At 44.3% G+C, this 25,473-nt stretch overlaps 2 protein-coding genes across 7 annotated transcripts in view; both read left to right on the forward strand.

Moving 5' to 3' along the window:
* Positions 1 to 53: 53 nt before the first annotated feature.
* Positions 54 to 10,944, forward strand: EEF1AKMT2 (EEF1A lysine methyltransferase 2). Of its 4 annotated transcripts, none has more exons than XM_032957145.2 (7): positions 54 to 240; positions 1,505 to 1,628; positions 4,647 to 4,712; positions 6,084 to 6,198; positions 7,323 to 7,430; positions 8,638 to 8,869; positions 10,122 to 10,944. In XM_032957145.2, the coding sequence occupies exons 1-7, from the start codon at positions 69 to 71 to the stop codon at positions 10,217 to 10,219; spliced, it is 915 nt and encodes a 304-aa protein (XP_032813036.2). In that variant the 5' UTR covers positions 54 to 68; the 3' UTR covers positions 10,220 to 10,944. The 4 variants fall into 4 exon arrangements, with proteins under 4 accessions (XP_032813036.2, XP_032813033.2, XP_032813034.2 ...); XM_032957142.2 differs by having other exon boundaries at positions 159 to 240; positions 1,509 to 1,628; XM_032957143.2 differs by lacking the exon at positions 54 to 240 and adding an exon at positions 351 to 466 and having other exon boundaries at positions 1,509 to 1,628.
* A 4,896-nt stretch (positions 10,945 to 15,840) lies between these two features.
* The window catches only part of ABCB6 (ATP binding cassette subfamily B member 6 (LAN blood group)), a 45,329-nt gene continuing 35,696 nt past the window's right edge, over positions 15,841 to 25,473 (forward strand). The window contains exons 1-3 of one of the 3 annotated variants that reach the window (XM_076068138.1): positions 15,841 to 16,165; positions 21,037 to 21,309; positions 23,022 to 23,291. In XM_076068138.1, coding sequence (XP_075924253.1) covers positions 21,067 to 21,309; positions 23,022 to 23,291 — 513 coding nt within the window. In that variant the 5' untranslated portion in view covers positions 15,841 to 16,165; positions 21,037 to 21,066. The remainder of the gene's footprint in view (positions 16,166 to 21,036; positions 21,310 to 23,021; positions 23,292 to 25,473) is intronic. The other 2 variants (XM_032957135.2, XM_032957134.2) reach the window with 2 other exon arrangements.

Consider the following 25,473-nt stretch of genomic DNA (forward strand, 5'->3'; position numbering starts at 1 on the left):
GCATTTCACATTCGCACAGTACCAGCGCGATGATGTCATCGCGCATTTCATATTACGGGCATGACGTAATGACTTACGCCGCTCTCTCTCCCTTCCTCCCCCGTCATCTGCATGCGCCCGAGCGAAATGCGATGAGCGGTCTCTGTTTTCAGCTCAAACCTTCGTCGTCGACTCTCGCTCTCTCTCTCATCGCCATTCATTTGCGTTTGCTCCACAGTTGGCCAAGCTTCTTGCACTTGAGTGCGTGAGATGCTGCCACACGAATTTACAAACTAAAACACACCGGGGCTTGTGAAGTGGCGTGCTACGGATTAGAGACTCAACCACCTGGGTTGTGGTCTAGGGCCACTGGGGGTAGAACACGTGGTGCCCCACAGCTGTGGCACCACGTGTCTGGGGCACCACGTGTACCCGGGTGCAACGGCACTTCTGGCTGTGTGCTGCTGATGAGTGCTGTTTGTGCTGAGTACGCACTGCTAACGAGTAGCTTTTTTTTACTATTTTTTTACTGTCTATGAATGGTGTGTGTGTGTTATGTACTACTGATGAGTTGTGCACGGTACTGCGTGTGTACTGCTGATGAGTGATGCACAGTATTGTGTGTGTACTGCTGATGAGTGGTGCACAGTACTGCGTGTGTACTGCTGATGAGTGTACCAAGTATGTACTTTTGATGAGTGGACTGTGACCGTGAACTATTATTGAGTAGAGAGTGAATCTGAGGATGTGAGATTGAGGCCGATTTAAAACTTTGGGCAGATGCTTGATACACAATTTAAAATGTTTAATCTATCGTTGCTGAAGTTACTTATGTTCAAGTTCACGTAAATGCGTTTGTGGTTGATCCTTTCTGATCTGAGTATAGAATATTTATTAGCCAGGTTAATGTATCTGGGTGCATTTATGACCGTGTGAGGCTACAGCTGACATTTGAGTAGCAATCGGTTGTGGCTGAGGGTGCAGTGGAGTCCAGATCAGTCATTTTGCGTGTGTGTATTCTAAACCTGTGTGTAGTTTACAAAATAACTTGTCCATAACCTGTTACTGGTTGAGGGCCGAACAAGACTTTCACACGACACTTTAACACACGTAACTTCTGACACTGGAAGGGACCTTTCAATTGCAGAAGTTTAATGGGCACGCTAACTTTTAAACACCGTGTTCGTGTTGCCGAGTCGAAAACATCCCTTGCCTTCCCCCCACCAGTACCCGATTAGTGCGGCCAAGATGCATTCACTGATAGAAAGTTTGCGAGGCCACTCGTCAGCTCACAACACAGACTGCCATCATGTGGCTACGGGGCGTATTAAATGAAGTAGTGGGTCGTGTCTGGCCTATGGGCTGACACATTCCCAATTAGGCTTGCCACCTGTCTGGGGTTTGACCTGAATAGTCTGGGAATTGCTATCTGGAATTAACTGATTTGTAACGGAGATCTGGTGGTTTTGATTTGAAATGATGTGTAATAAACTTGGCGTGCTCCTGTCTGCGCTGCTGTTTTAAGATAGCGGTGCACATTTAAGCTCAGGAGAGGAGCTGATGGACGTGGAAATGGACAAAGTGCCCGGGTGCGAGGATGAGCAGGATGATGAAGATTTTGAACCATCGCAACTGGGGACCAAGTCCTAGTAAGATAACTCAATGTAACTCATACAACAGATCTACACGTGTAGATATAGCCAGGTGACATTGTGGTTATCACGCTCAAAGATCGTGAGTTATTCTGGTCAGGGGTGTATTCCTCTGGGGTAGATGAAATGAGTCTTGCTTTAAGGAAAGCCAAAAGTGCTTGGCCTAGGGAAAAACGAGATCCATCGCTTGTTTGATCGTATGGCAAACTTTGACTTTTAAAAATTAAACCAGATAATACTTCACGGGTCCCTTTCAATGAATGGCACAATGGGATTTTTCGCCAATGTTTTAATGAGCAAGGGTGGATTCCAAAGTCCCCAAGAGGTCATCAGATTATTGTACTTGCTATGCTGCCATATACTGATCTCAGCTGTACAGTTGGATCATTTGAATAAATCATAGTAGAGGGTACATTGTTGTCATATGAAAACTGTGTGGTAGCATGGTTGACATTTACACAAAAGTTCGATTCCCATTCATTTCTGCAGGGCATTATTGTCAGCCAAAGTGTGCCGCCAGTTGTTAAAATCTTGCGTATGCATTGGTATTTTTTATTGAGCATTTTTGTTCTCGTGTTATAACCTAACCCCCAACATTTTATAAATTATCCACGGCACATTTTTGACACGATGGAGAAAAATTGTCCTGCCATAACAGATGTAAAATACTCTTTGGGTCTTTCGGTAAATTCACGTTGGTATAAAATAAAATAAATCGCGACGTTTCGGGCGCAACACAAGCGTCCGTCATCAGGTGGGAAAGCATGGTCTGCTGCTGAGGCAGACTGTTTTAAAAGGTTTGAAATGGGTGTAGCCCAAGGGTCATAAAGAAGTGGCCGGGGCTAGTTATGTTAATGTGAGAAATTAGCGTGTCACTGTAAGATATAAAATATTCACAGTGGGATCTGACTTTTTAAAATAAAAGTGTGAGCCAGTTACTGCCTGTAAAAACTCATGTATCCTACCCTAACTGCTGCCAATAACAGTGAATGTGCAATCCATTTTGCATTCGAGAAAGACCTGTAAATGGTGTTTGGATCAAAAGCACTGTTAGGGTCATAACACCACTTAATTGCTAAGTGTCGGGGTAACTTGTACTGGGAGTTGTCAAATAAATAAGATTCACTGCAGTACTTGCAGCAACAGTATATTGCTTTAATGCCACTTTAATTTCCATGGGATGAGTGCCTGCCAGGGGAGATTCAACAAGAACATGTTGAAGCTGAATCTCTCCTGCGTAGAGGGCCTTTGCAATTTTTCTTGGCAACAGTAAGCTTTTTTCCATATGCAGTATAGATTTTTTAAATTGATTTAAATCACAACAAAGCATCAAGTCCTTTATTCTCACTATTGCTTAAACCGTGACATTTTATTGATGTAATGCCATTCTTTCTCGATGCAAAGTGAGCAATGGGGCAGTGTTAATCTGTTGATGGGCCAAAGCCAGGAGTGGAAATTCCACATTCCCATGACAGGGCTGTTTTTAAGTTTTCAGTTTCATGTATTAGGTATAGCCCTGTGAGCCATGCGGCCCTTGACTCGGGTGCAACCGCAACAAACAAAAACATGAACAAGAAACATCTTAAAGTGACTACACGCAACAGAAAAATCCAGGAAAATAGCAAAGTCTTCCAGAAAAAAACACTTTCAACGCTGTGTGCAAAAATCCCGGTGTGATGCAAGTCAAAAATAACAACCATAAGACAATTTAGATTAAAGTTATCAGGCTAACGATGTACTACAACAAACAAACATGGCTCAAACCAAAACGTTTTCAAAATCACCAAAATAAGGCTATAAAAACAATGTATCTGTGATTATAGAAACTGTGATTCAAATTTAACAATAAATGATATACATAACATGTACGACCAAACTTTTCAGCCATAGCTGGCTGCATGAGTCACTCCATAACAGCATGAGTATCAGTAGCAGTTTGAAAAAAAATCAATACACCTTTAAATATCAGCACACGATCATCAAAACTCAAGATCATACTTTGCAGCGGTCATCCGGAATGATACATTTGATTTCAGGTGATACATTTGATATCTTAACAAGTGAGCCACTGTTGACAGATTTTCCACAAAGTAGTACCCATTTTCATAAACTTATAGCAGGATGATGAGTTGAACTAAGTGCATCTTATGTTCCTATAATTGTCATATTTAGGACATTTAGAAATGAGTTCCTGTTTCACGTTTCTTTACAAATCATGCAATCATTGCTATATTCATAGTTAATCTGATATGGTTTTATTATCAGGTCATTGCTGCCACCCATTTATAAAGGAATGTTTCCATCCTTATAACTGTGATTCATCTGGTTTATAGCAAAGGAATATCTTTATATTTACATAATTATCTGTTGTCCTTGCCCTGCTCCTCCGATTAGCACGGTTTGCTACATACATACATTATTGAGGCATCCGTTATATTATTTTCCTATAACAAGGAAAGCCTCAATCTCAAGACACTTTATCATGAGAGTCTGACATTGAGATATTTAGCAATTCCCATGACTGAGTGTATTTACATGTAGCAAGAAACTGGAGTAAGCCAACACACACACAAGGATAATACTCAGAGCTCTGCACAGATGGACTGAAAAAGCAACAATTAATTTTCTGTGATGAGTCCATTCCCAATATGGTGTGTTATGATTCATAATTGGGGTTTTAGGTTAGGTCATGTAAAAAAAGTGTGTCGTAAACCCTCCTCCATCCGACACAGCCAATTAATAATAGTGTCACGTGAACAAACGTGCCAATTTGATCACTGCTTCAGCACACTCCCGGTGTGTTGGAGAGGAATCCTACAACATTTAAATGAGTATGATGTTCCACGATAGATTACATCCAACATCATCAGGTTAACAGCTCAGATCTCAGACCTAACCCAAAAACACAACTATGAATCAATGTTGAATGTGAAAGCCTACGTAAAAAAATAATATTTTGTATTGTTAGTATTAGCACATGTGCCCACTCAGGCTGTATGCTGGTGTCGTGTGCAGCTGGGAGGATGCCTACCAGCGGGAGCTGTCTCTATACAGGGACACGGGGGACGTGGGTGAGGTCTGGTAAGCACAGCACTCATTCACGTGCAAGGCCCGTTAAAACATCACGGATGACACTTTTCCAATGACGATTAGAAATCAGACCTGAGCCGTGCTCGTTTCTTGCCCCAATGCTTCAATAATCCACGTGATTCAGTGACCTTGGCTCCATCCTTCCATCCTCCGGTTCCCTCCCTCCCCTTTGCAGCCAGAGGGAAGCGATCGGAATTACTAGCTTTTAAAAAAATATACATTTGCTTGGGGGAAAGCTTTCTCTATCCCAAGCTATAATCAAATTATATTCTGCCATTTTAGATTTTGTAGTTTTTTTCGACTGTTCACAATTTTATTCCTCGTGTGTTATCGACATCTTTGAAGAAATAATCGATTTTGAAATCTCTCAGAGCAATGTGGCTCTGTGTATCTGAAAACGTTTGCACAATATATCGTTTTTTCACCGAACTTCAGAAAAACCCTTCAAGTGGCTATTTTGTTTTATCACAAAAACATGGCCATGATCTTGATCTAAGCGAGAGATGTCACTGATGGTGCGTCTTTCTCCTCTGTATTGAGCCTGGGATTTCACAACTTTTGACTCCCCCCTACGTCCGAAAAAAAATGTGTCGCTTCCTTCGCAAAGCAAGCCATGTGACCCAGGAAAAGCATGCTACCATGGCTTGTTTTGAGCTGGTTTGGCCCGGTAAGGCTACCGTAGGAAACTGTCTTGAGTCTACTAGCCAATTCACTATTCAGGCTAGCCGATATTTTATTGGCCGTGAGACCGTGGTATGAGATTAATTACTTCTACCGTAAGGGAGAACTGGGAAACCGTGTTTACTGTATGTATGGGTAATTCATATTCTTGCTGATGCCCAGCTTTGTCATGCTGTGGTCAGAGCTTGTGACTCACATTTCAAATCCTGGCCAGGGGTCAACTCAGCCCATCCTCCGTTTGGGGCCTATATATGAGTACATCTTTGTTGGAAGTCACCAGTGGTTGTCCCAATGCTTCATTAGGCATGGAGACTCTCTGACTTTACAGACTTTAATTTAAAAGTTAGATCTAGACTGGGACTTGAGATATTCAACTAGAACAATGGGACTTCTGTCGAAAATTAGATTACTGGATCTTAAAGTTAATTAATCTTTATTTAATCAGTCAAGAGCAAACTGAGATTTTAAAAAAAGAGAATTTGAAAGTCCAGTTGGAATGTAGTTGCACACAGTAATTTTTTAGGCAAGTTACAGCCGTTATTAAAATTTAGACGACAGCAGAACCCAATGGTCTACCCTTGAGAATTACGTCACGGGGTCTTTAATGCCCCCATTATAGCACACTGCGCTTTGGTAATTCCCGGGCGACCGCGTGCGCTGAACTGTCACTTTTGACCGCAGGTTTGGATGGGACAGCATGAAGCGTGTCGTGCGCTGGATAGAGGCTCGCGGGACAGACAAAGACAGCTCCGTACTGGACATTGGCACAGGGAACGGCGTTCTGCTGCTAGAACTGGTGCAGTCTCTCGTCTTCGTAATGTTGCCCCGGAACTGCAGAACACCTCTCATTCCTTCCATCACCCATTTACACGGACTGCATAAGTATTACATCACAGCGTCGCATATCCGACGTCACATTTTCTCCGCGACCAATTAACCGCCCACACCAATATTTGTCTGTGTGGTGTAAGTGCCATTTTTTATAGATTATTTCCTAGTCCGACCTCATGCTCAGTATTGTATTCTTTATCTCACGTGCATTCACTTCTAAAGTTCAGTAAATTGTGCTCACCTGTTTAAAGCAGTTTGCCTTTATTTTTTCTGGTAACCTATTTGTGCATGGTGTAACTGTCATTGTCTCTAGATGTTCTGTACCCGCCTGGATTATAGGTACACAGGGGCAGTAAATTAGGTTTGCGAGATAAAACTTTACAAATACTAAAAAGAGACAATATAGGCCAATGGGTTAGCTCAGTACCTGCTCAGGGTATATGAGAGATAAGGAAGGGGTGGTGGTATCAAAAACATTAGTTGTGATGACCCCTTTACTTTGATTATTGGAGACTTCTAAAAGACAAAATAGACTCGTGAACTTGTTTTTTTGGTAAATGAAACCATTTTACCTTGCCGATCTCGTCATGGAGCATAAACCGCATCACGCGCTTTCAGATGCCCTTCTGCGGCCATCTGGAACGCTCTTCCTTCTGATATTAGGAAGCCACTGGACCTATGCACTCTTAGATCTAGATTGAAAACTCATTTCTTTATAACCGCTGTTTGAGTTTAGTTTGTTTTCCTTCCTCCACACCTCCGATTAGCACGGTTGGCTACGTATGGTGCGGAAGAAGTTCAACATACATACATTGCAGCAGCATGGTATTGAAACAAAGTAACTGCCAGGCTGCCACATGGTGGTATAACATGGGCATAGAATGATAGACCCCTGAGCCACGCTGCCACAGCATCACTTAGCCATGCTAGATCATATCCGAATTTGACATGGGCATAATGTTTAGCACCCCGAGACACTTGACCGCATCTCCAGATAAGCCCGGCTTGCCTGGCACCCTTGTCTTCTGGCTGCGTCATGTTAATTAGCATGTCCAAGTGTGTCCGTATGTCTGTGTCTCATACCCACAGGCTAAGGTAGGATTCACGCGGCTGACTGGCATTGATTATTCTGCTGCTGCTGTCAGGCTGGCCCAGTCCATCGCATCTGAGCAAGGACACCCGCACATCGTATTCCAGGTATTAGTGCCACGTGTCTCCGACTTTGCATTATGTAGACCCATAGACACATTGTGAGCGGAGCAGTGGTGCAGTGGCTGGCGCAATGCACGGTGAAACTGGCGGCTCGTGTGCCATTCCCGGAGACGGCTGAAATAGGTGGCGTGTGATGTCTGAACCAGCAATGGCTCCCCTTCATTCACCCACACTGACCAGCATGGTGAAGTATGGTCAAGTAACCACGCCGCATGGCCTTCATCCAGCAATGGATTGACTAAGGTCTGTCAGTTATTGTTAAACATTTTGACACGATGTTTTTTTGATAGGAATAACATCTCTACTGCCAAACAATTTGCTACCAACTTTCGACTCCTTTTGTATATTAAATGTGTGACCAATTCCTACTGGCAAGTATTTGAAGCTTTAGTAATAAATATATTTGAAAGGAAGTCAACAGCATCACCCCGAAGGTTTTAGTACATCACTGCAGTGATGTCACTAGAGTATCGTGGCGATTCTCAAGACGGGTCATGCGTTCATATATTTGGTCAGTTCCACTCATGAGTGTTTTGTACATGGGAGGAAAACAGACTACTGTACCCAGAGAAAAAAACAAAGGTAAATATAAATAACACACAAAACTCTACACAGTTTGATTCAAGATGTATTTTCTAGATAACTCGCAGCCCAGCAGCTTTGGCAGTTTACTAATCTGCATGATTCACCAATCCCTGCCTTCAAAGTGCTGCACTGCAAGCGTGATGGTGATTTTAAGCTCGAGTTTATCTTAATGCAGCCTTCAGAGATGCACAGCCTATGTACCCCCACACCTCGTGGTGGAAAGATGTTGACTCCCTCGCCTGATATACAGGAGGTATTGGGCTCGATCCCGTCCACGACGCCTGTATATTTGGAGTTTGCATGTTCTCCAGGTTCTCCGGTTTTATACATTCCCACATAATAGAGACATAATAAGCCACTTCTTTGAGCTATCATTTGTAGCTAGGTCGCTTCTTAAAAAGAGCTATATCGCTCAGTGGGCCTTATCTGGTAAAATAAAAATAAATGTATTACCACGGTTGGTTATGTATGGTGCAAAAGAAGTTGGACATACATAAAGCAAAGTGCCACTTGTTTTCGCCACCTGTTTTGGTAATCTGGTTCTGAGGCCTCACAGATAAACCAAACGGAGTCGACTTTCCTTCATTAACCAACGGACTAATTGCAGGAGGTGGACTTCCTGGCCCTGGCAGCAGCGGCGGGGGATCGCAGTTTGGGGCCGTTCGACGTGTGCGTGGACAAGGGCACGTTGGACGCGGTGTCCCTGAGCCCCGATGGGGCGACCGAGCGGCGGGCGGACTACGTGGAGGCTCTTCGGCGAATGCTAGGGCCCGGTGGACTCTTCGTCATCACCTCGTGCAACTGGACGCGGCCCGAGCTGCTCTCGCACTTCTCCGATGGTGAGAACGTCGTCGTAATACTCGACAGTGCATTAAACTTAAACTGAACTATTTGTTTTTATTTTACCAGGTAAGGTCCACTGAGCTATGTAGCTCTTGTTCAGAAGCGACCTGGCCACATGTGATAGCACACCAAAGTGGCTTCGGGGCCGTCCATAAATGACGTCACGCGATTTTGGACGATTTTTTTACCCCCTCCCCTTCGTCACACGGCGTCACAAAAAGTCAGACCCCCCCCTCAAATATGACGTCACAAAGTTCTGCCCCCCCTTAAACATGCTTCAAATCGCTTTAAACTATTGTCATTGTAGTGTGTATTTAATGTGGCACTGCACTGATTTTGTAGGAGAAAACATTTATTAAAGGTATTTAATTAAGTAGAACGTGTTGCATATATTTATTTAAAGTTGCGCATTTTGATGTGACGTCACATTTCTCAACACCCCCCCCCCCCTCGTCACACATTGTCACAAATGTCTGACCCCCCCCCCCCCCCAGGTGCGTGACGTCATTTATGGATGGCCCCTTATCATGTGGAAATGTATAGCAGCCAAATACTCTAAACGCATGTTTCTACGTGTAGAGGTAAAAACCGGAGGACCCGGAGAAAAATCCACGCGACCACGTGGTACTTCCTCCACGTCTCCGATTCACACGGCTGGCTACGCACAGTGCGAAAGAAGTTCAACATACATACGTACACGATATCTCCCATTGAGGAGGTATTTGGGGGCTGCGTTTGAGAGCCGCTTGACATGAATCTCCCACGATTGAGCTTCCATGTTTTTTGACCATTTATTTTATGGCATCCTTACATAGTATATAATCTGTAGTCGACGAGGTGTTCTTTTGGAGTTTGTTTTTTGGCGTCTGTAATATGCTCTTATTTGTAGAGTCTGTGTTTGGAGTTTTTATTTAGGATCTGAGTTTGGGATCTGTGCTCATGGGTCTGCGTTGGAAAATTTGTGTTTGGGATGAATGTTTAGGTCCCTTTTTCTGGTCGATATTTAGTATCTATATGGTAAGTTTTGGATATATCCAATATATGTGTGGAGTGTGCAGTATGGAGTATGTTTAAGATATCTAAGTGGGGTTTATTTGTCTGTCATTAATGGAATTGTGTGCTTCAGGTTGGTATCAGAGATCTACATTTGAGGTCACCAAGGTCTGTATTTGGATTAAGTCTTGAAGGTCAGAGCTCTATATTAATGATCGGAGTTTGAGCTCTGTGCGTGTTGTCGCCCTGGTTCAGGGTTCGAGCTGGAAGAGCAGATCCCGACCCCGACCTTCACCTTTGGGGGCAGCACAGGGAACAGCATCACCTCCCTGGTTTTCAGAAGACGGGGCTGACAGCTCCTATGCATCTCACCGTGCCAATTGAAGCAAAGCACCAGCATATATTATTCATGAAAAAACTCACCAGCGTTTATATATTTTTTACTTACAAATGAAATATGAACTTCAATATTTCTTCAGGTATAAAATTAAGCAAAGCTTGTGTACATACTGGCTGGCCAGGTGGCACTTTGGTTAGAGCACAAGTTCAATTCCTTGTCAATAGCTAACTCGGCCCATCATACCTCCAGATTCTTTAAATGTAAGAAAAATGCTTGGGATATTAATAGTGGTTATTCTATGGATTTACTGGTCTGACATGAGAATGTGAAAATCCACCACCAGCAAAAGACAGCCAATTGAGATGAGGTCTGCCCCATCGCTCATTTCAGCAGGGAGACAAAATGTTACTTTGGCTGCACGAGTCTCTATCCCCTCCTTCCCCTCAGTGTCAGTGTTCTGCAGGGTTTGTTGCTGGGTCCCTGACTATTCTCTCTATATTTCCTCCTTGAATATATTCTCATCTTTCTGATTTCCTCACCATTTCAATCTTTCATAAACTTAAAAAAACTGTTTTACATGTTTCACTTTTGAATGTGAATTCTATTTTCCATAAATAGTGATTATGTTTATGAAAAGTATGATCATGTATTTTGTCATTGTGAAGTGTTTGTAATTGAACAGTTTGTGTGGCTCGGTTTCACTATGTTATTACATTGTTAATAAAAGCGAGAACTTGAGTTAAAGTGTTGCAGCATATGCAGTGCAGTGTAACGTTTGAGATGACATCTTAGTTATTGTTCACAAATCAGTCAGGCTGACCATATCACAATGATTTTGTTGGCTTTAGCACTGTATGCAATATAATTTCCCAAAATTAATTTTAAAAAATATTTTGAGACAAGGCCCATTGAGCTAAACAGCAGTTTTTTTTCAAGGACGACCTGCTGATTAAAGTGGGATTACAAGTGGTGATACCATACAAAAAACACTAAAAGAAATATAAATTACAAACGCATTTTAAAAATAAAATGACAATTCAGGAGGCCTGCAAATGCAGAAACTTAACAATTAGCAACAACAAAAGCATAGAGCATTTCAATAAACATGCAGATTGACAAGTTATTGAATATGTAATTCAATATTTCAGTGTTTCATTTGGTTAATTAGCAATTGCATTCGAATTCGTGGCAGCAATAGTCTTGAAGCAGTAATCTTAAGCCATGTAGAGACGGGAGTAATACAGTTTTCAGTGTACTGGCCATTCCAAAATTCACGTGCGACCATTGAGAAGGCTCTGGAATTTCGATTTAAAGCTTTCGTGACTGCAGGGATTAATCTTCAATAAGAAGGCTCTGGAACCCTGCGTTCTAAACCTGGGAAGTTGCATGCATTTGTAGCAGGGGTCTCAAACTCAACTTACCTGGGGGCCGCTGGAGGTAGAGTCTGGGTGAGGCTGGGCCGCATCAAGTATTCCAAAAAAAGTACAACTGATCCAATCTTCTCATTCTTTATTAATAACAGTTCAGAACATGAACGGTTCTTCAGAACATAGGCTTCTCTTACCTACTCCTTGCTGCCAGAGACCTGGCAGCGCTTCCTCTTCTTACACAGCTGAGCCACATTTGGCTTGAGGGAGGAAGCAATTGAGACCCTCAGTAAGTTTGGACCTGTACTTTGCCTTATTAAAGTTCATGGTGCAGAAGAGCTTTTCACACAGATATGTGCTCCCAAAAAGGCACATGTTCCGCTTGAACATTCTGGAAAGCTCAGGAAAGGTGGGGGGCAATTCTCTCAAAAATTGTCCAAGCTTGTATGCTTTTGCACTCACCTCCCTGAACTTGGCTTTGAGTTCAGAATTGCACTGCAGGTCAATTAGCTCCATTTGAAGCACAGGAGGGCCATCTTGCACATCGAAGAAGGGGTCAGCAAAAATTTGAAAAGTGGCTCTGTGTGTCTTAAAGTCTGCAAACCTGTGATCAAATTCCTCCTGTAGCTTTACAATGGCATCAGCATACTTCTCACCACTGAATGGTGTGCCCGCGTCCATGAGTGCCTTGCATGCTGGGAAATGGCAGAGGTTTGTCTGAGAGAGCTGGGCTTTCCATAACACAAGTTTTGTGGAGAATGCTCTGACTTTGTCATAGGCAGCACTGACAAGCTGCCCCTGGCCTTGTAACTTCTTGTTTAGTACATTCAGCTCCTGTGTGATGTCAACAAGAAAAGCTAAGTCCATGAGCCATTTGGGATCACTTAGCACAGGAACAGCCATCCCATCCTTCTCCATGAAGGCTTTCACTTCTGCTCTCAACTCAAAAAACCTCTTCAAGACGTTTCCCCTGCTGAGTCAACGTACCTCAGTGAAGTAGAGCACATCCTCATATGCTGACTCTATTTCCTCTAAAAAGGCGCGGAACTGCCGGTGCTTTAAGCCCCTGGATCTGATATGGTTGATGCATTTCACAACGACAGACATCACATTGTCAAACTTCAGGCATTTGCTGCAAAGGGCCTGCTGATGGATAATGCAGTGCAGAGCAATGGCTTCATCAACACCCTCCTCTTCCAGTTTTCTTTGAACAAGTGTTTTTTTGAGCACTTCGTTTTTCTTATTAAATTTATCAATCGTGTTCTCGCTCAGGTGTTTATACCTTTGACATTCATAAATAAAGTGATCTAGATTTTCTTATTTTTGTTTACATCCTACATATCCTTATGCTCTACCAAATCTCTCTGGATGCCATTGAGCTAACTCTGGTGTCCATGTTACTCCACCTGTCTTAATTCTTAACATCAAGTGCATTGTCTCATGTTTTATATCTTTTAATATCTTGCTCTTTTTGATTAAATTGTTCTTGGTAAATTCGTTTTCTTTTACGATTGCACATATCTGTCCTTTTTCCTTGTCTTTGTTTCTCTTGTAATAATAATCTATAACTTCTTCTTTATAATATTCAGGTTCTAACCACCATTTGGCTTTTGTTCTTGCCACCCATCTCATGCTATTTGCTATCCATGTAATTATTTTCCCTTTCCTATTGCAACACTCCGTTGTCTTTATTAGGTCACTGATTACTCTTGTTGAGTCCGCCCACTTCCTAAGTCCTCTGTACCTTGCACTGGGTGACAAGATATATTTTCCTTCCACTTGGTGTCACTCCGGAATCACGTTTCAACCAAGTGACTAACCTTCTTTGGTTCTTTCGGTTAAGTCACGTAGTATGAGAATAAAATAATAAATTGATCAAATAAAATAACACAAATATATTCTCACGACGTTTCGGCCACAACACAAGCGGCCTTCATCAGCTAGGCTAGGACCTAGGGGAGGCTATCTGACCCACCGCTGGCCCGGTGGGTCCTGACCACTGGGTATGCCGAGCCTTAGCCCTTAGAAGGGCTGGAAGGCTGGTCCAGGGTCCTAGCTAGGCTCCAGCCCAGTCTTCTGTCTTCGTGTAGGGAGAGAACTCCCCGAGGTCCGTTGGGTCACCCGTCTTATACTCCTTCGTGGCCAGGTAGAACCAATCATACATTCCCACGTAGAACCGTCTGATTGGTTCTTACCAACCCCTGGCTACGATCCGTTTCACCTCGACTGACCCCAACCGTTGTACCCAGGGGTAATGCTGCACTGCCCTGATGGCAATGCAGGTTACGCAACAGCGCGTAGTTAACACCTCTACACATTAAATGACTCATTCCTTTAATCAGTTCTCATTATTGCCACATTCAATAAAACATTCTGTCCAGAACTCTCCACTAGGCTCCTCCCTGGTGCTCACCTTTGGCTTCCGGAAGGCCCGGTCGTTGCTAGGGATGCCGTTACCATGGATACCGTTTCTGGGGACACCGCTGATAGGGACGCCTGTTGCTAGGCTGGCGGTTGGTCCTCGCGGCCCCCAGAGAAACATTTGATTTCGTACTGCACACAGCGGGGTTTTTAATTATGTAGTCCGCATAAGTGCGTTTCTTTTTCGCGCATTCCTCGGCAACGTATGGTCGTAGATTTCAAAAAAAGGTTGCACATACGATGAGCATTCATATGATGTAATAAAAATGTGGATTTGTAGAACGTTTTACAAAGCTGGTGATCGGGATTTTGCCAGTGCAGCTCCAAGACAACAGAACGCGTTGCCTCTGATAAGACAATCAATATTTAGAGATATTTAAATCTGCCTTGAAAACTCACATCTTTAAAAAGGCTTTTTCCCCATAATTGTGGTCGCTTACGCTGCTGGCTCTGTCTTATTACCCAGCATTCCATACACGGCGCATTGAGATCCTTGGATGAAATGCGCCTTACAAATGTCAATTAGAATTATAGATATATTCAATCGGCGAGATATTCATGTAATGCCCCTTCGTCGCAATTTAACAGAAACTGGTAATGAAAAAAACGAATGTGAAATGTAGTTTGCATCAAGCGACATGGTATTAATTGGTCTCCAATCCTTTTACACGCTTTTATTTAACTCACTCAAATCTTGTAACTCAATTTTGACCCACTTCCCAATGTGGTATCGACTGCAAACTTGGTATACTTATGTCATCCTGATGACAATACTATATTCTATCATTAAAAATAAAACTATTTTTAAACAATCATTTTTTATGTTATGTTTCAGCTTGGGTCTAATTGTCCACGCTCAACTGACGTTGGCTGTACATCACCACGGTCTCCTTTACGTTGTGGCAAGCTTCTGGGTCACTTCCTGGAGTCGTGGAGTTCTTACATTACTCGTAGGGTACATTTCTGGCTTCTGTGCTATGGAGAAGGGCCCAAAAAAAACGTTGCCTACTCTTTTTCCGATTTCTTTAAAGGCCGTGTTATTGACGAATGTTGGTTTATTTTACAATTATTTTAGTTGTACTTTTACGTGTGACAATATGTACAGGAGCTAAACAAACCTTTCTCAAAAAATATATAAAGTTTAGATAATTAAATGGGGGTCACAAACATGTGGACCACCCTGTATAGCACCTGTCCTGTGGTTTACCACGCGGCCCCCATATCTTGGATTTGCATGGCCACAAAACCCAGCATCTGTAAAAGTAAAAATCTGGCTGTCGCCTGATGTAATGTAGTTGTAATTACTGGTGAAACGTCGTACTCAATGTTGTGGCTTGGCTCTCCAACACACCGGTGTGCTGTACTAGTAACGAATTGGCATGATCTGTTTACGTGACAAATCTTACTAATTGGCTGTGTCGGGTGGTGGCGGATTTAACGACACACTTAAATATTTACGCTATCTAACTCCCCCCCCCCCAAAAGAAAAAGAATCTGTATTTATGGAAGATATTGCTTGCGAAAGCCTACGCGTTAAACTACAGTAAAACCTTGGATTGCGAGTAACTTGGTCTGCGAGTGTTTTGCAAGACGAGCAATTTAAAAAAAAATATTAATTTGATAAACGAGCCAGGTCTTGCAATACGAGTAGTACGTGTACGCTTTGTACTGCCGAGCGTCACGTGATCACAACTGATATACGAGTGCTTTGGATTACAAACACGTTTCCGGAACGAGCCATGCTCGCAATCCAAGGTTTTACTGTGAAAGTGAAAAGTCAGCGTGACGCACGTGTTTGCAAAAAAAAACCTAAGAATCGCGCACGTGCCGACCCCCCGCCCCCACAGTGTGACGTCACTTCCGTCCGCAAACAGCTGTTCGGCCCCGAGAACGAGAGCGGCAGAACGCTGCGGTTGTGGAGGGGGGGCATTGGGCAAGAGTCAGAGCCAGAGAGAGAGAGGGGGGGGTGGCATTAGCAACCTCGCTGCTAACTCTTCACAAGCGCCAGTAAGCAATAAACCTGCGCCGCCACCGCTAGCTTACACACTCGTAGCAGCGCATCTACGCGTGAGAACGACCACTCCGCCTGGTGTGTGTGCGGGCACGCCGTTGCTTGCTGCTGCTGCTGCTTTGCTCGCTGCCGCCGGAGGAATTGCTCAAGTTTTGTCACGGTAATGTGGGATGGGCTGTGTCGCGGAGGCAATTCGTGTGAGTTTGGTCACGCTTGGTGGTGAAGATGATCGTGGCGCTTGGCGATACGGATGATGGTCGCGATGGTGGTGATGTGGTGGCAGTGACGCTGGTGGGAATAGTGACGGGTTTGACTACAATGATGTCGGTGCGAATGGTAGGCCGGCTTTCATAGGCGCTCGCTGACAGCACCTGCCCCAACAGTCGGTTAAGGGGAGGTTTGTCTTGACGCTATTGGGAAGCGGTGGTGCAGCGGTTAGCGAGCTGCGCGCTATGAACCCGGCCACTCGAGTTCGATTCCCGCACATGGCCAACACCAGTGACGATTATCTGAGCCGGTCCTGGGCCTCCCTCCCCTTGGTCGACTCGGCCTCAAAATGAGTTACCTGGTGCGTTGTGTAGTAAACATCGCTACTGGGGGGGACAAAGGCGGCCTGGTGTGGTGCTGGCCACCCACTCCTTCGTGTGCCGTGCCGACCGGTCCTTAATAAGTGACCCGCTTACAGCACTTACCCCAACAGTCTGTCAACGCTGGTGTTGATGATGGGAGGAGTGATGCTGGCGGGCATCAAGACGATTGTGACGATGTAGTTTGTGGTGGTGAGGAGAATGATTTATTTGACGTGAATATGTTGATGGCGGTGGTGGGGGATTATGATGTTAGAGCTGATGGTACTGGTGGTGCAGCGATAATGATGTTGATGGTGGTGGTAATTGTCAGAATTATGGTGACATTGACGATGGTGGTAATTATAATAATTGTGATACAGGTATAGTAACGATTGTGATGGTGGTGATGAGGTGCTTGGTGCTGTTGACGATGGTCGTGGTTATTGGAGCGCCACGGTGGCTAGGAGATGTTAGCTACCTCGCCTGGTATGCAGGAGGTCGTGGGATCGAACCCGACCAAGACGCCTGCTGTCTATTTGGAGTTTGCGTGGATTTTTCTCTGGGTCCTAAGGTGTTTCCCTCCACGTTTAGAAACGTGCGTTGAGAGTATTTGGCTGCTATAATTTTCCACATGATGGGCCACTTCTTTGAGCTGTCATTTGTGGCCAGGTCTCTTCTGAGCAAGTGCTATATATAGCTCAGCGGGCCTTACCATGTAAATTAAAGTTTCGTTTTCAATGCGTTAATAATGGTGATGAGTAAAACACAATTATTTTTTCACTCTCTATTGTTTGGTGGAAAGGTGCGATTGGTCCGATATTGGTTGTGCAATGAGGACTTGTACGTGTCAATTAGAGTGTTGATTGGAGTGGGTCATTTTGGAGTGTTCACTTTTATAAAAGTGTATGGAAGAGCTGGGCCCTTGTCAATGTAATGTGGAATGTCCACCACTGGCAGTCGTCATAACCATATAAGCTCATGAGTTGTCCTACACGTGTTTGGGCAGTGGGACACTGACATAATTTCCTTTGTTAAAAAACTACTGCTTAACAGCCCAGGGACTCATATTCTTGGTTCTTTCGGTAAAGTCACGTAGAAGGGAAAGAACCAAGAATATGAATCCCTGCAGTCACGAAAGCTTTAAATCAAAGCCCAGGGACTGTTTGTTGTTATTGCTGTATAAACAAGGGAAGCCTATGACTACATCGCTCGCAAGTAGGCCGATCCGTCAGACCTCGAAGGCTAAATAGGTTTGAGCCAGGATAGTCCTTGCATGAGTGACCACCACACACACAAATACAAGCATGAACAGCACAGAGTAGTGCAGCAAAATACATTGCTGCTCTGCATTTAACCTCCCACCCTTACCAACCCGCACTGATCAGTGGTGAAGTATGGTCAAATTTTCTTAAAGCGCCGCAAGGCATGGGGAAGCTCTCATCCAGCAGTGGATCGACACATCGGCTGTACGTGTGTATATATATAAACATAGGGAAGGGAAATGCATCTCTAAGCACAAACACTAATTCGTAAGTTTAACACGTAGGCTGCCGCGGACAGTATCCAGCAGAGGAGGTTTTTGTTGGGTTCGATCGCGTAAGCATGACATCGCATACTAATTTAAAACTTAAATTTATATTTCCATGCTTACTAGCATTCAACAAGCATATCGCACTGCGGTGCCTATGTGCAGTTGCTGCACTCTTCAAAGGCACTGTGCTTGCATGCAAACTTAGACTTGGAAATACACGGCCTTGTGAAACCCACGTTTTGCAATGACTTGGCATCGACACATCCCATCAGGACATAATAGTGCAGTTTATCTTCGGGGTGTCAGCTTTTAATGTAATTTGTCATGGTTAAACATCCACAAGTTGACAATTCAAAGTACAAGTATCAACTTCCTATGGCTGGAGCATATGTGGGGTCAAGCACGCACAATGTCACCCAATACAGGGACTCCTCTACTTACAAACATTCGACTTAAATTTTCCCGTTTGTAATTAATTTCGATTCGGACCAGCGTTACGTTATATCCGTTAAATCCGCTACGCTACGGTATCCAAGTCACTTAAATAGCGCACAATGGAGCGCTTTGTAACACCGATATCCATCCGATAACAAGCTCGTTGGTTTAGATAAGTGGTTCTCAAAGTGTGGTCCCCGGACCACCAGTTGTCCGTGATGGTCCTGCAGGTACAAATGCAGGTTAATCCTGAAATAGTCGTGGGTTTGATCCAGACCCTTACACCTGTATATTTGGAGTTTGCACGTACTCCCTGTGGTCGTGTGAATTTTTCTCCGGGTCCTCCGGTTTTTCCCTCCACATTTAGAATCAACATGCGTGTATACGGCTGCTATAAATTTCCACATAGTGATAAGCCACTTCGTAGAGCTATCATTTGTGGCCAGGTCGCTTCTGAAAAAGAGCTACGTAGCTCAGTGGGACTTACCTGGTAAATAAAAAAATCGTTGAGTTTATTTTTTTAATGCTAACATTTTGTTTCAGACATTAACATTTTACTTATGACATTTCCTAAAAAATTTTAGTTAGCTAAACTACCCTAACCCTAAGATCTAAATGCCCTCCCCTCCAAGGGAAAAAAAACCGTATAGCTACATTAAAAATCAATTTGTTTTTATGTTCCGATAATATTAATAATTTTGTACTAGTACTAGTCTTGAGAGTGAAAACTGAATGCGTTTTATCACCAGGGGTGTGTGGGGGGCTGGGTGATCCGCGGAAATGTTTACATCGGCTAAGTAGTTGGCGGGCCTAAAAAAAAGTTTGCGAAACACTGGTTTAGACGAAGAAAGAAAAAAACTTGTTTTTGAAATTCTAATGAAAGCGTCGATACGTTTTGACATCATATTGGGCTACCTAATTCCAATTCCAAACAACCTGCCCACTGAGCATTGGGCATCATCAGTCGACCCGAAAAATCATAACGGTGATTTTTTTTTTATATTTCCCCTGTGCATGTAATGGCTAGATGATGGCCACTTCACGCCTTTGGGGGTTGTCGGGGGTTATTTGACTATTTGACCATACTGCACCGTTCTGGTCATTGTGGGTTAGTGGAGACGGGAGAAAATGTCGCACAGCCAACGATTACGCATGCCCAACGATTCCACAACTCCTGTTCTTAACAGATTTTGCTTGTGCGTGTCAACGACACGTTTATAAGTAACCAGCCACTGTTGAGTCTGTAGGTGTGTGTGTGTACACAATTGCTACACATGCCAACGTACTGCTTTACTTTTCTGATTAGTGGTTTCCTGGTTCATGAGTAGTTGAGCTACATATATTTTCACGGTCAACATGAGAGGGCGAAGTCAAGTCATTCCTGTTCATTCACATTAATTAATAAACATGTACGTCCCATGCATTGTTAAACTTCCCTGCTCTCCGCTGGGGAAACGTTCTTGTGACACAGCCAGTTCTGGATAGATCAGTGGTTGCAAGAATTAAGTTGCAAATTAATTTGTATTGTTCCGTGGTTTTTTCCGTTTTTATCCCGAGCGTGCTGTCGGCATCATGCAATGAGACGAAGCATCCATTCGTAACTCCTACAGAGCAGTGCAACCCTTCATGTTAGATAACGGCCCATGGAAGCGGATAGCGCGGAACTAACTCCGCGGTCGTCCCACAAGTACTCTTTGGTCCACACACAGTAGAAAGCAGTACTTTCCACCTCCTCTGCGTATAAGAGCAATGTACATAGCATGACAGTCAAGCTAATATTTAATCCTCAGAGCTGGAAATTAGCTAAATGAAGCGCAGAGCAAAATTGAACGTGATGGAGTTGTTTTTGTGTGAAGTCATTTGTGAACGGGCTGAGACCATCAACGCACTAAATGTGAAACAAATGAACTGCTTCATTGCACCCAGCAGACTAATATGTGGCTATGTGATCTGTTGCTATTGCAGTCAATAATTCTATAAACATTTTCTGGGAATTTGTGGGCATTTGTCTTGACAGTCTGGTCACTCCAGGATTACAGTAATACTATTAAATACAGAGTAAAAGTGTTTTCATGCCCAAATGAGCATCAGGTTGTAATTATCTCGATTGGGAACTTTTTTCTAATAGTGGCGATTTACATTCCAGTGTCTGGCACAATTGCTTATTTCCCATAATGCATCTACACTAACAGCCATGGTCGGTGATCGATTTAAAATCCATCTAGTACCTGCCCATTGGAATGTGGCGTTCTACCGGTGACTCAGGACAGCCACGCACTACCTCAAACTCATTTGTCCCTGACTCAAGGCCAAGAGTTCACCTTGTGGCCAATGCTTTGGCTGCCACCATTGCTTTCTTCACTTTGCCACACCCCACAGCCGTTCCACAGCCGACACCCGACCTATACAATCTATCCTCACAGTATCACATCGTGAAGTTAACACGCGGGGCCCCGCTCTGTCCCGATCTCTTCCCTCATTCTTTCCTCCGTGCAGTCGGATATTGACATTGTGCACGGCGGAGCCATGCTGGGCCCATACTGTGAGGGCGGGCGGCCGGTGAGCGAGGCGTGGGTGGACGGCGGCGTGTCCCCCTGTCTGTACCGCACGCTGTGCGGGGCTGTGCCGCCGGGCGCCCTGCTGCTGCTGGGCGCTGTGCAGGGCGTCCGCTTTGCCCGCCGTGCCGTGCTCATGGAGCCCAAGTTCGTGCCGCGATCGCTGCTGCACCGCCTGCAAGTTCTGCTCACCGTCGCCATGGCGGCGCTCGCGGTGAGTTGCCTTGCTGGGCTCTGGATCTGGGGTGTGTTCCCAATTTTAGGATTATTACAAAAAAAATAATAATCCGAAAATTAGGCCAAAAGATGAACATTTGGACTATTACAATGTTTTTGTCTGTTTTGGATTAAACCGAAAAATGTACTTCATGGGAAGTGATGCCCTTTGTATTTTTCCAATTACTCCACAATGATGTGGAATTTATACCAGTACCTCTGGGCTTCAGCAGATATGGGTGCTGGAGTATTGTTACTTTGTTAATAGGTAGACCATGCATGTGGGACAAAGTCACGCAGTGGTTTGAGACTGGTTCTGCAAGGGGAAGGCTGAACGGAGCCATCTTTCTGGCAGAAGGAAGGAAGCAATGCTCACTTGCGGCAGCGTCATTGGCATTGGGTGCGGTGAGCTCTTGACCTTGATTACTTAAAACAAATATCAGTTATCTATATATGCGTGCATGTGGTCCTAAATAGTTTTACATGAAGATACCGAATTCGATCTTAAGTCAAAGTGGTTGTATTATTAGTTGGATTGTAGTCATAATAGCATATTTGGCTTTCTGAATGTAAACACAAAAAATAGGCCAAATGTCTTGTCTGTTTATGTACGTTCATTATTAACCACGGACACTCAGTGCATGGCTATTCACATTCGTGGGTGACAAAAATATTCTAGGAACACATCCAATTGTTAAGGAATCGATGGGTGAGAGGTCTTAAAATTTTCCCGTTTACATAATTGCCACTCAAGTTATAATGCGGCACACATTGCCCGCTCTTGTGTATATTGCCACTGGGTGTTATGAGAATCAGAATATTTATTTATACTGGAGGAAACTGATGAGCTATGATGCTATTTTCCACAGATGTCCATTTTCGAATAGAAGCTGCTGTTTGCATGGGAGAGCTGTACAGCACAACTGTGAAAACCTGCATATTAGTATCTACTAGACATTTGTGAAAAAAAGCTTTATAGCTCATCGGATTCTTCCAGTATAAATAAATATTCTAATTCTGAGTTCCTGCCAAAATTATCCTGCCACTAATGCAAGAATCAAATACAGTCTGCTCTATAATTCTGTGTGTTTTTCTTCTTTGGTTCTTTCGGTAAAGTCATGTAGAATGAGAATAAAATAAGAAATTGATAAAATAAAATAACACAATTCAATTCTCACGTGACTTTACCGAAAGAACCAAAGAAGAAAAACACACAGAATTATAGAGCAGACTGTATTTGATTCTTGCATTACCAAAAGAACCAAAGAAGATGAATCCTTGCAGTCACGAAAGCTTTAAATCGAAATTTGTGTGTTTTCATTACGCGAATAGGATATAACGCGATGAATGTATTAGGAAACACATTTTTTTATAACGCAAATGTTAAATAGATATTGAATGAACAGAACTACATCGCGTGAGTAGGAATAAGCGGTTGTACGGCTGCCTCGGCGTAGCGTCACACAAGGTGGGTTGCTTCTGGATGCTACCCACGTGCCTCGGTCTTTGTTTAGCCTGCAAACGCATCTCACGTGTTATCGCAGACTGCACTTTACGCTACATTATATATTATTTATTATAACGCGATTTTCCTTAACTCGGTGTTCTTTAGGAACGCAACCACCGCTTTATAGGGGAACGGACTGTAATTTGAATCGCATCTTCCCGTCTAAATCCCCGATCGTCGATGCCCGTGTGTCGTACCCGCAGGTGGCGTACGGCGCGTACCATGGCGCGACCGCACGCGGCGGCGTCGCGGGCTCCGTCGTGGCGTACGCCACTCTGTCTGCGGTGGGCTGGGCGGCCTCGCTGGCGCTGCTGGGCCTCGAGAGGCGACGCGCGCTGCCGGGAGACCGCGTGCGCGGCCATGGCGCCGCGCTGCTGGGGTTCTGGGGGCTGGCGTTCGCGGGAGACACCGTCGCGTTCGTCTCGTGGAGCAGCGAGCTGTGGTGGTGGCGGCTCGGCAGCAGCGAGCAGAAGGTGCGCGAGCTGTCAGCAGTGTGTATGTGTGTACAGTGTGTTGAACTTCTTTCGCACCGTACGTGGCCAACTGCGCTAATTGCAAGTGCCGGGGAAGGACAACAAAACAAAAATATCTGTTCTAAAGAAATTAGTTTTCAAGCTAGATTTTAAATTGCATAGCACAAGTGGCTTCCAATTTTCAGAATGAAGAGCGTTCCAGACGGCCGCTTAAGCGCACCTGAAAGCACGCAATGTGGTGACCGCCCTTGCCTCTGAGTTAGTGGAAACCTGGATTCCATTCCCGGGTTTGATTCGTGCTCCGGTCTCGTATAACTCATTTGTCCGGCCAAGTGGAGCTGCGGTTAGAGTCTTCAACTTACCACCAGTTTTTGGCATCCCACCGGTGGTTGTCCTGCGCAGGATATCTCTCCATAATTGGCCAATAGCATGAAGTGCTCGAGTAGGAACAATATTCTAGAGTTTACCTACCGCTTGAATTATATGAGTATCTAAAGACAGATTGCCACTGCTATCGTAATTTTTGCTACTACAGCCATTCTTATCATCACCATCTCGTTTCTGCTCCTGCCGCCATATCAGGAATGGTTGTTGATGCCTCCTCCAATTTCTGTGACGCTCTCCACACTTGGCTGAAACCTCTCATCGGCAGTATACAGCTGACGTCACTGTACGATATATTCTTCACATCTCGGCTTTGGAATTTCCTTCCTCTGCCTTTCAACCTCAGTCCAGCAGTTAAATGATCATTGCTCCTGCTGATGATGATGATAATGCGATACAAGTCAAGAACTTAGCTGTAAATGTGGCATTCCCAACACAGAATTTGGGCGGTCATTGGAGAGGAGCACCACTTGTATAAGCAAAGAGACATCTTCACTTGCATTCCAGTTTTGCTGTAAACATAAAGTAAAATTGGCTGTCTTAGAACTCTGGTATGCAGTCAGGCAAACTTTCGATGGCGGGCAGCGATTGTGTTGCTATAACTAAACTTCCTTATGCCTGAGTCTTCAGATCCAGTTTGTCTACTTACATCTGCAGTAACTTCCCGCTTGGGTACCATGTTAATAATTTTGTTGTTTGCCCTTGTTATGTTACACATTCCCACCCTGCGATGTCCTGTCACTGCCGTTATTGCTGACGGGTCTTGGGCTGTGGTCGTCCTTGCATTGCACCAGATGCTGAGCTCAGTGGGCCCTACCGGCCGAAGTCTGTAGGGCTCTGTCTAAATATATGGGTCGTTATATTCTTGGTTCTTTCGGTAAAGTCACGTAGAAAGTCACGTAGAAGGGAAACAATAAAATAATAAAAATAAAAAATTGTTTCCCTTCGTCGTGACTTTACCGAAAGAACCAAGAATATGAATCCCTGCAGTCACGAAAGCTTGAAATCAAAATATGGGTCGTTGTATGACTGTGTGTAACTCTACGGATATGTACGTAACTCTGTGGCTCTGTATGTAACTCTCTGTAACTGCAATGTCATGTAATTGCTGCTACTCGGCTCTCGGGCTGTGGTCATCCTTGCAAAAGACCTGCTTCGCTCACTGGGCCTTTACCGGCTGAAATAAAGTCGCGAGTCTGTGTTTCTGCATATGAATCGATTGGCGGTAGCCCGGGTCACCGCAAAATGTTGGTGGGCCGGGCATAGTTTAAGGTTTTTTTCTGGGAGCATCGCTGGTACTACCACCCTGTCTTGCCGGAGGGCGACGCTGGGAGCGATGATGACGACGATGTCGATCCTGCCAGCACGACTGTGACCACCGGCCGTACCAAGAGAGCGCCTGGTGCGCCATTGCCTCCAAGTGGTCTCGCTCCCAAAGACAAGGGGGTGGCCGCCCCGTAATAAGCAGAACGTGCTGGGGAATGGCCAGACCAGCATCCTGATGTACTTTCACAACAAGTGATAAACAGCCGTTGCCACGCACAAATCCCCAGCAGGCCCCCTTTTTTATGGGTGTTTTGCGTGTGTTTTTTATTTCCATATTTGGCGTGCGTATCGGGCTTGGTGACATCTCCCATCTTCATAGGCCTTCTGGTTTCAGAGTTAAGGAGGTTTTAGCACCCCCGGGTCACGATGGTGATCCGGGTCACCGCCAATCGATTCATATGCCGGTATCGCGGCAATTGAGGAGGATTCCGCAGTAGAGGATAACTAATCATTTCTCACGGCTCTATAGATG

The sequence above is a fragment of the Petromyzon marinus genome, chromosome 19 (assembly GCF_048934315.1).
Source record: "Petromyzon marinus isolate PM22_M1 ecotype Great Lakes invasive population chromosome 19, UKy_Petmar_22M1.pri1.0, whole genome shotgun sequence".
In the NCBI taxonomy this organism is placed as follows: domain Eukaryota; kingdom Metazoa; phylum Chordata; class Hyperoartia; order Petromyzontiformes; family Petromyzontidae; genus Petromyzon; species Petromyzon marinus.